Source organism: Aptenodytes forsteri, unplaced genomic scaffold (genome assembly GCF_000699145.1).
Source record: "Aptenodytes forsteri isolate BGI_AS27 unplaced genomic scaffold, ASM69914v1 Scaffold227, whole genome shotgun sequence".
NCBI classification, from domain to species: Eukaryota; Metazoa; Chordata; class Aves; order Sphenisciformes; family Spheniscidae; genus Aptenodytes; species Aptenodytes forsteri.
The window spans coordinates 215,753-226,468 of NW_008795365.1; the positions used below are offsets into that span (position 1 = coordinate 215,753).

General features: G+C 38.3%; 1 protein-coding gene across 1 annotated transcript in view; it reads left to right on the plus strand.

Annotated features, from left to right (window-relative positions):
* The window catches only part of MAPK10 (mitogen-activated protein kinase 10), a 95,205-nt gene that overhangs the window by 26,238 nt on the left and 58,251 nt on the right, over window positions 1-10,716 (plus strand). Inside the window, exon 3 of the mRNA XM_009280263.1 lies at window positions 9,968-10,097. Coding sequence (XP_009278538.1) covers window positions 9,968-10,097 — 130 coding nt within the window. The remainder of the gene's footprint in view (window positions 1-9,967; window positions 10,098-10,716) is intronic.

Consider the following 10,716-nt stretch of genomic DNA (forward strand, 5'->3'; position numbering starts at 1 on the left):
ACTTGAGGCCTTCCTCTCGTCCTATCGCTAGTTACTTGGGAGAAGAGACCAACACCCACCTCGCTACAACCTCCTTTCAGGTAGTTGTAGAGAGCGATGAGGTCTCCCCTCAGCCTCCTTTTCTGCAGGCTAAAGTTTGGTGATAAAGAGAGAGGCAGTTAGGAAGGGAAGCAGAAAGGAGGAAGACTCAAAGGCAGGAGTGAAAGCAAGTGGCAAACAGGACATTGAGGGTTTTTTTTGGATTTTTTTGTGTGTTTGTTTGTTCTTTTGTTCTTTTCTGGATTCATGGTGTTACACTTTTCCATACAAAAATGGTTGGTGCCCATTTACAAACTGGAAATAAGTTTTGTAGCTCTGGGGTCGCTAATTCACCATGAGCCACAGAACGGGGTAGAGTTTCTAATTCAAACAAAAATCTTGTTTTAAAATTGTGTCAGAGCATCTACATCTTGAAATTTCTGCTGTAACAGGGCAACTCGAAAACCTAAGTAATTTTTAATTTTGTTCCTTTTGAAGAAAGGCATTTTGGCTTGTTATACAGCAGGTAAAACATTTTGTATCCTTACAAACCATCAGTTTTACCTGCTAGCATCTTACCTGTGTCAGAGATATCCCTCAGTGTGAGAGACTGTAGATATAGAATTACCCCAGTTGGACAAGAGTGCGCTGAATGAGTTAGAGAGCAACCTGGGTTGGTTGACAGTGTCAGCATAGGAGCAGGCTGTGGACTAGCCCTTTGGCTGGGAGGGTAAAGGTGACATATGTGGCAGCATTCGCTTTCTTTCATCCCAGAACAGCGCCAAGTGACATTTCAGCATCTCTGATCTTCTGTTTCTGTCTGCTTAGAATAGCCTTGCAGAGATTGCAGGGTTAGTTTTGGGAAACTAGAATTTGAGTAGTCTTTTAGGGTTAACCTTTTTATGTTGACTTTTTTCTCCTTCCATGATTATCACATTGCAGATGATGACTTGCTGACAGTACATTTTTAGTGCTTGGTTGAATTTTGATTTTTAATCAGTTGAGAAACGCAGCAAGAAAGCTTGTGAAATGATGTTTCTTTTTCTCCATACTGACAGCTTTTGTTCTGTTTGTCAGGCAAAGCAGCTAGTCTTTTAAATTATGACTGTGAGGTGGCTATGGAAGATAGTAGCTGTTTTCTATTTCAATTTGTATATCCAAAAATAACAGATTTATCATGTGACTGACAGTTTGAATGTACTAGGTACTCAACTTCTGCCAGGTGCACAGACTCTGCCTTGGTGTCTGTATTTCCCTAGTCTTGTAAATTGCTGTTAAATGAGGAAACTGGACTTTTCCTGGCTTTACTGCTTTGATGCTTAACACAACTTGAAAACTGTCCAAAGTTTATATACCTTGCTGACAGTTCAGAGCACTGAACGTGAGATGTCTTTGACAGATTCAGTGTCTTATACCCATTCTCCAAATGCTGGGCAAACATTTACTCAATATGGTTTAACTACAAATCACGCTTTAACTTCCTTTGCCCATGTATTTTCTGCCACTGAATATTGATAGGCACCCCCAGCTCTGATCCATTTTTCAGATTTTTACCTTGCTCTGGATTCAGTAAATCCTTGAGCATACAAAGAGCGAGTAGTATAGCATACTTTGGAAACCATGAGATTGTCATCTCTTATGTGTCACACATGTAAGGGAAAGCATTTTGGCCTAGAGCCCTTTTAAAGCAGAATGAAAAAAAAAACTTGGCTTCTTTCACTGACCAGGTTGAATTTCCTAGGCTGGCAGTTAACAAAAGTTATTGTCAGCTAGCAGACTATATAGTGAATTAGTGACAAGAGAAATGCAGAACCAGAAAGTACTGGTTTTACAGTACTGTTCATAAAAGGATTCTACAACCGAGTCACTTTCAGAGCCAAGTATAAAGAATTAGCAGAGTATATACAGATGACAAGTATGTAAACATACTTTATATTCAGCATCCTCATGAATATTTTAGTCACCAGGCAAACTAAAATGGCACCCATTATGAGAAGCATGCCAGGCAATGTGTGAAGAGCATAGCTGTTTCCACATTGCCTTTCCTAATGTATCCCTGCACCATCTTTGTGAGTGAGAATGGCTATGGGAAAAGAGTTTATCTTCTATCAGTATACAGAACTGATCAGTGGATTCCAAAATGATTCTTGTTAGGGCATCACCAGCTCATGTAATTAGAAAGATAACTAAATTGAGGTTCAAGCTGCAGATGAGAGAGTCACAGAGGTATTTTTGTACAGCTTGAGCCAAAAGGGCATAATCTTGCGCATCTGAATTGTCAGCTCAGTCAAGATACTTTGGTCTGTACAAGGTGTGGAGCTATACACAGGCTTGTGGTTTGTGGTGGTGATGGAGCTGGAGAGGATAGTCACCTTTAAGAACTACTAAAGGTTTTGATGGAAAAGCACTTTCTTAACATGAACAAATTTGACAGTTTCATGTGTATAATTGTTTTAAAAGAAGATATCAGCAGAGCAGGTTCAGCGTAGTAAGAGAAGAATTTGTCAGCAAGTAATAGCAAATTTTACTGCAGACCCTCCTTTTTCTTAATACATTCCAGCCTCTGATTCCTCTTTTGCCCAGCAGTTTTCCAAGTGTGTAGCTTCTTTTGCCACATAGTGAATTATTTTGTTATTTTACAGTTTTACCCAGCAGTATAATTGGCGAAATTATAATATAGCACATTTGGAGCCACCAGTGACAGATGTTGAGTGAACTTTTATTGTAAATACGTTTACTAAAAATAAGCGTTCCGGCCTTTTTTTTTCTCTGCAACTTCTTTTACATTGTCTTATGTATAATGGCTCGATCATCTTTCTTCAGACCACCCATGTGAAAGTTTGGCAGGTAAGAGCTGTCTCAGCATGACTGAATTGTAAAATAGATTTCACAGCAAAGTTTTCAAATCTAGTTGCCCTTAGAAATACAAATTCATTGTGCTTCCCAGTATATCTTTGCTGGAAAGGGCCGCTTGACTTTGACATTTCAGGCAATGACTGTAATATTTTAAACAGAATGAGTAATATGGATTCAAAATTGGACTGCAGATGTCATGGATATGAAAATTATACTATTCTAATCCTTTATGGGTGACAGTAAAGGGACTGGATGAGTTGTGGGCTTGGACTTTGCGTTTGCTTTTTCAAGAATAAGCATGAGTGCATTTGGATCTCTGAACAAGTTCTTTAAGATCATAAACATCTAGGCATACACTGTCACAGATCTGACTGGGGAAAGATTCCTGTTGAAGATTTGTCAGTTTGACCCCCGTTTCAATAGTTTTTATTTCTTTTTTTGGTCATTTCCATACATTTTCAGATAGAAATGTGTGTAGACCTCTTTAAATCACCTTTTCTTGTTTAACGTATAGATAACCAGAGAGCTGTGGTCTGATTTCTGAAAAAATGTAGCTCAACTAAAACATATTTCCATTTAATCAGGGCCTTTAGAGAGCTGTATTTTGCAAGATGGGAAATAGAATAAGTATGTTGTAGTGAAGTGAAGAAACCTGTATTAAAATGCTACAGTAATAATTTCAGTGACACTATAATGAAATGATACAGGAGACATGGACATTTTTAGTCAAGCTCCCATTTAAAATGCACTGAGGTGACAGCTTAGTTCGACCTTTCTTTTTGCCTTTGCTGCTTAGGTTTCATGTCATCTTGGCACGTGAAGGGGCTCCAAAGGGCACCAGCTGGAGCACCTTGCTGGCAAGGTATTTGCTGCGGCAGGATGCCTGTGTTTGACTCCTCTGCTGCCCTTCAGCACGTGCAGTCTTTCCTGCCCCATGCACTGCAGGAAGGAACATTTTGAGCTCAATCAGTAATCTCTGCTGTGATGAGGAAGCTCACAGAAGGTCCTGGAGGCTGATTTATTTATTCTGCGAAACATCCATGGTGATAGTAAAAAAAGTAAATGATGACTTGTCTTGCAGTTGGGGAGGCAGCTTGATTGTATTTCCTAATCCAGCTGTTACCAGCTGATTGCAAGAAGCTGTGAGCTGATGGAAACTCAAAACAAATAGCTGGAACCGTATATGGTAACAGGAAAAGTGCAGTAGTCATCCATTATGAAACTGTATTGGTCTCCTTAAGCATCAGCACTGAATATTGTCTCAGAGGCCACTGAATTTCTCTGCATTTTGAGGAGAAATAGACCTGATGCGGAGTGTAGAGTAGCCATTCCTGACAACAGGTCTGCAACTCTTCATTAGGGTCATATTGGTTACCTTCTGGGTTTTCATCACACAGGCTTGGTTCCAAACCTAATAAGGACATTGAAAGGCTCTTGTTCATTACAGTGGCCTTCGACTTGTACTGTTTGGGGGAAACTGTTTCTGCATGTTGGTGCATGTATGGAATTATTTTCTTTTACATCGTTTTCATGGAAAACATTCACTACTTTTAAAGATACTTTCTGGAGAGAAGTTTTCACTCTAAAAATAATGATTTTTTTTTTTCTGTTTAAAAGTAATTCTTGGAGAGAGGAATATGCACTGTTTATAAATAGAATTGTGTCAATGTCTGCCTTTAGAAACTCAGATGTTAGATGTCAAAAGGAGAAAAAAAAAAGGTAAGAATGTCAAGGTCTAATTTCATTCTAAAATTTGGACTGGTAAGTGAGGTCAACGTAAAAAGCAAGCAAACAAAAAGCACAAAAAACCCTACCAGAATAAACTTTAAAATTTGCTTAAAGCAAAATAACTTTTTCACTCTTTTTTGTTAGAGTACTTGCCTGAAATGGGACCTTAAGTAGAGAGAAGAAAAAGCACTTAAAGTATTTTATGGTTAAAGTTTCATAAACCATTTACAGAAATTTTGCTTGATACAGGAAAAAGATTTGGCTCTTGTCATTCCTAAAAATTACTTTTTCAGAAAGTGCAGTAGTGATAGTTATCTGAAACCAAGGGCAGGGAGTTTGAAGTCAGAGAAATTACTGTGAAAAGGATTTATATACACATCCATCTATGCTTTTCTTTTTATGTAATATGTGTATATAAATTTAGATGTGTATCTGTGTGTGTATATAGAATGTGTTCTGCTCCATATATCAGTGGTGATTGTTGAGGATGAGCTATCATTAGTGTTCTTGTTAAACATGATTTTCAAGGTTTCTCTCTGCTGATGGAGATCTTAGCACTAAATAAACAGGTTATTTCAAATACACAATCAGTGCTTTGTTTAACAAGATCAGTTTCGGCTTTCTTCTCTCTTGCTGTACTGGAATGAAGGAAATAAGACAAAATGTTAATGTCAGTGGCAAAACTACCTTACTTAGAAGGATGAAGTAATGCAGATATAAATAGCAGTGATTCGTAATAAACAGAGTTGCAGGGGGAGTCTTTCTGGAGGAAGGCAAAGATGACCAAAGTTTGTCACTTCAGAAAGTAATATAAAAGGTGTAATATTAAGTAGCTTTTCAGAAAGATTTTAATACTATATTTGTTGCAATATATATATGTAGTGGTAGGTAAGAGGAACATTTAGTGTCCCTTGGATTTCTACAACAGTCAGCGAAGAGACATTCTTGATGTAGAAAGCTGTTTGCTGAGATTGCCAAGAGTCTCCATTTCACAGCCTGCCCCAGGAGGCTGGAGGCTGGGAGCTTCCCTTCCTGTTTCGGGCTTCCATTCCATCATCTGAGAGCTAATAATAGAACTTTAATCAAGTAGTGGCTTGCAAAAGGGTAAGCATCTTGAAAAGGATGTGTGTGCTCCATCCGAAGAATCTCGAAACTAAAGACTATCAAAAATTGCCATTTGTTATCCTAGGAACCCATCTCTAAGAGTAGATTTAAAAAAAAAAAAATGTTTTCTGTGGTTTTGGCAGTCTATTCTGGGGTAGAATATACTGGAAGTGATAAATGTTAAGTTTCATTGTTGATTAAAAGAGTTATTCCTGTACGGTAAGAATAATTTTAAATATTTACTTGGTAAGTGTCTACTGAAATAGAAACTTGGACATGAAACTAGAATGCTTTTCTTTGCTTTTTGAAATAGGTATAAAAATGAATGCCTGGTCCTTCAAGTGTATGATAACAGAGCATTGCTCATTGATCATTACAGTCTGAACTTGCACACAATATTAGTGGTAAATGATGATCTGGGTTTGTGTAAATCTGACTAGAATGAGTTTCATTTATTTCCTTTTTTTTTTTTTCCTGCTGAAGTCAGCAAAGAGTCTTGTTAAATAGCTGTAATTACATATAACTCTTGGTAGTCATGCATTTATATTCGCATCTGGCTAAATTTTTTTCTCTGCTAAATAGGTTTGTTTGTACAGCTGCCAGAGATGTGGTAGTAAACTTGGAGGATTTTTCTGAGCTCATGTTGCAGTAAAACTATCATTTTATTACAAGACCAAGGGTGAACTATAGTCTTTGTTATAAAAATAGGGCAACTGTATAAGTTAAAAAATAAACTCATAGTTGAACAAGAGGTGTTATGATAGAGTTTCCAGAGAAAGAAGCACAGGCTTTTAGATGCAAGTCCAGTCTCTTATTGGAGATCTTGAAATTGACTTTCACGCTCAGCCTTTTCATAGCAGTTCGCAGACACTCATTACTCTCTCTCTCTTATTCCTGCTCCCTTGAGTCACCTGTTTATACAGCCACTCTTCTGCCAGTGATTGAAGTTTGTCTTAAGAAGGCTGATATATCATCAATACTAACCTTGGTGTTCCAAGGTAAGGATTTTGTGTAGCAAGCACCAGAGAGAGGATCTACATGTGGTATCTGTAATTTCATTGTAGTAAAATGCATAGTTGGCTGTCTGTAAACAAAAGCTTCTCTCTGGTGAATAGAAAAAACCATCAGTGCTATTAATTTACTCAGTGCAATGAATTTACGTATTGACTTATTGACGTAGCTGGACACCTTCCATTTGATAGAAGACAATGGTAGAACTGCAGTCAAGATCCTTGTATCTCAAAGTAAATATCCCTGTACAAAGGATTATTTTAGTTGTTTTATTTTCCTCCATGGTATGTAAAGGACTGGGAATGGATCATAAAAGCCAAAGGCTTAAGGAGCCTTTGGTTTTCTGATTTTAGATTGATGCTTTTTTATCTCTTACTTTGACGGAGAGAGAAAAATTCAGAAAAGCAAATGGAGATCAGAAACTGGAGAAAATGGTTGCCCAGACAAACTTTCGGTGTTACTGTTTTCTAACTCCTAGTCAATGATTTTAGGATGTAACTAATGAGATTAAAATATGAGAAGTGAAAAGATTATTAAAATGATTCAAAGTACTCTTACATAGCTCAGATGAGTCTCATGTAGGCTTTTCTTCTTAAAAGAAGTTGGATGATCAAGTAATATGGATTAGCTGAGAGATTTGTTTGCTGAAGCATATTTGCAATATATGTCCACGAACGATAGAGACAAAACATTTAACTGTTGAAAGATCATGTTTCTTAAATCCTGTGGCTTTGCATTTTATTTGTTCAATACTTTCTTAATGGAATTAAGGGGTATTTTAGTTGTGGCCTTTATGATGCCCTGTTGTGGCTGAACTGAATGAGAATGAAAGACACAATTCTGACAGTTGCTACAGGAGGTTTGCTTTCTGCTACGTACTATTAGGCTATAAATCACACAACTTGTTCATCCTAATGTAAGGTTTAGTTGAGTGAAATTCTTTGTCCAGACTGAAGTCAAGTCAGATTGGACCTTTGATAGCCTTATCACCTAAGCTGCTTCATATATGCTTTAACTAGTGAGTGCAATATCTTTGTTTATGCAAGTGCCTAGCATGATATTAGCTGGGTCATGAAAGTTATATGCCTTATTAATGAATAAGAGAAGAAAGAATTGTTACCAAATGACAGAACAGATGATGTTGGAGAGTGCCTGGCCCAACCCACCTGTTCAAAGCAGAGTCAACTAGATCAGGTTGCTCAGGACCACTGGAAGTGTCTGGCTGCATCTTCTTTACTCCTCCCAGCAGATACTTAAGAACAGTGGTAGGATCCCCCCTGAGCCTTCTCTTCTCAAGGCTAAACAACCCCAGCTCGCTCAGCCTCTCCTTGTATGACAGATGTTGCAGTCCCTAATCATCTTCATGGCTCATCAGTGGAATTGCTCCAGCACGTCCCTATCTTTCTTGTACTGGGGAGCCCGGAGCTGGACACAGCACTCCACATGTGACCTTAGTAGCACTGAGCAGAGAGGAAGGATCACTTCCCTTGACCTGCTAGCAACAGTCTTCCTAAATGCAGCCCAGGATGCTGTTGTCCTCCTTTGCCACGAGGGCACATTGCTGGCTCATGTTCAGCTTGCTGTCCACCAGGACCCCTGGGTCCTTCCCTGCAAAGCTGTGTTCCAGACTGTTGGCCCCCAAGCGTGTAATGGTGCCTGGAGTTATTCCTCCCCAGGTGCAGTACTTGGCATTTCACAGTGTTGATAATTTGGGGAGATTCAGTACTTACTTTTACTTTTTTCTGTAAATTAACATTTTGATCTCAAATAGTTTCACTATGAAAATGTTAAAATGGAACTTCCTGACAGTTTCAGAATACCTGCAAGGGCAGTCATGAGAAATTTTTTTTTTCCCTCTGAACATATTTTCTGGGGAAATCCCACCATCCTGCCCCAAATGTCAACAGTGGACTAAAGCATTCTTCGCAAAACCCCTCATCACCTTTAGCAAACAATTATTCTTATTTGTGGGATGTATTTGGTATGTTATTTATGCAGGAGTAGTGTAATTGAAATATTTCTTATTCTTCTCCACCTGTGTGGTTTCCAAGACATACATTGCCAACACTTTTTTAGTTATTTAGAGCACTTGTACATTTTTGTTGGCTTTGTGACTAAGCTTCTGATACTTGCATGCTTTCTGCTCTGTACTTGGTCAGTAAGACTCTGTAAGTGAATGTCAGTGAATGTCTACAATAAACAGGAATTAATATGAAAAAAAATTACAGGATTTTGAATATTTACTTTCATGCTTTAAAAGGTCATTATTTTTAGAACAACTAGTGGTTTGGTTGAGTTATCTTTTGGGAAATACACTGTTGCTCTTCATGGAGTAGCAGAAAACTTGTGTCATGCCTTTCCTCATTCTTGGTAAAAGGGAGAATCAGGAAGAGGGTCTGAGAACTGCACATTTGGGAACGTTTCTAAGAATTAGTGTGCTTTGTGAAATGTAGAAGTCAAAATTTGTGTAGTCGTATTTGAACCACCAAAATAAGTAGTTCAAATTCATAGGAGATGAAGATTATCAAAATAACTGAAGGTTGTACAAAACATTTAAAAGTTTAAGGAGAGTTTTAGGAGCCCAGCATTAAAAGCCCACTTTGCAAACCTGAGCCTGTATTTCTTCATGTTTTCAAAATTTTTAACTAAGCATATGTAACAAATTTTTTCATTATCAGAAGGAAATGGTAAAGAAATTTTGTGAAATGGTTTTGTTTCTAGGTATGTTATTGGAATTGGATGATACGATCTCGAAGAATGATTAAATAACTTGATTCCGTTAGAAATATCATAAGGAAAATACCAACTTCATTCCAGATAAAAGTAGGCAATTGTTCATTGAGCCACTTGGTGAAGGTGTCCTTAATCATGACAGAAAAGCAAAAGCCTCTCCGCTGTACCCAATGCACAGAGAGTTGCTTTATGAAACAACTTTTTGTCTCATCCAGTTTTTATTGTATTTTTATTTGAAGTTACTTAATTTTTTTTTCCACCCCTTGAAAATAAGTGTTAATTTCCTATGGAACTGGAGTTCAGAAGTAGTGGTGCATGCTGTCTTCTGCTGATGTGGTGGTACATGTTTCCTTTTGATGTCTTCTTTTTTCTCACTAGAAACTCTTTCCTTCTTTTGTCCCAGTATTTTTCTCAGTGGAAAAAAAAGGCAATAGTAGACTTGAGGCTCAGGAATTTGCCATGAGAAATGCAGGGTATCCTCTAAGATGCATAACCCCTGTGTTTGTAATTACTGCAGTGCTGCATATGATGCCGTCCTTGACAGAAACGTGGCTATTAAGAAGCTCAGCAGACCATTTCAGAACCAAACTCATGCCAAGCGAGCTTACAGGGAGCTGGTCCTCATGAAGTGTGTGAATCATAAAAATGTAAGTCTTCAGTAGGTAACCAGAGAAGTGGTATGTATACTGGTTTGTTAGAAAGAAAACTGTTTTGTTGGGTGCCTTTTTAAACCAGAGGAAATGAAAAGTAAATTATGCTCAAGGGCTACAGTCTTTCTGGTTCTATATGCCCACATGAGAGACTGAGGATCTTCCATGTGCTTATTTAAAGGCTATGCCAAATGGGGGTGCTGCAGTAGGGTTAGGGTGATAGAAGGGGATAGAGCAGAATACATTCTCGTCAACACCTTATCCAGAAATGCATAAGTGGTTGTTGGAATCCTGGCTCCATCCTCTTGTCACTGGGATTTGTGACTCAAAAGCAGTGTGTCTTGAGTTGGAGTACCCATGCACAAGCATCACTCCTTGTTCTGGACTTCATCTGAAACCTAGTCATATAGATGCATTGTATAGATTGTACAGGATGAGGGGTCATAGAATCATAGAATCATAGAATCATTAAGGTTGGAAAAGACCTCTAAGATCATCGAACCCAACCGTCAACCCAACACCACCATGCCCACTAAACCATGTCCCCAAGTGCCGCATCTACTCGTCTTTTAAATACCTCCAGGGATGGGGACTCAACCACTTCCCTGGGCAGCCT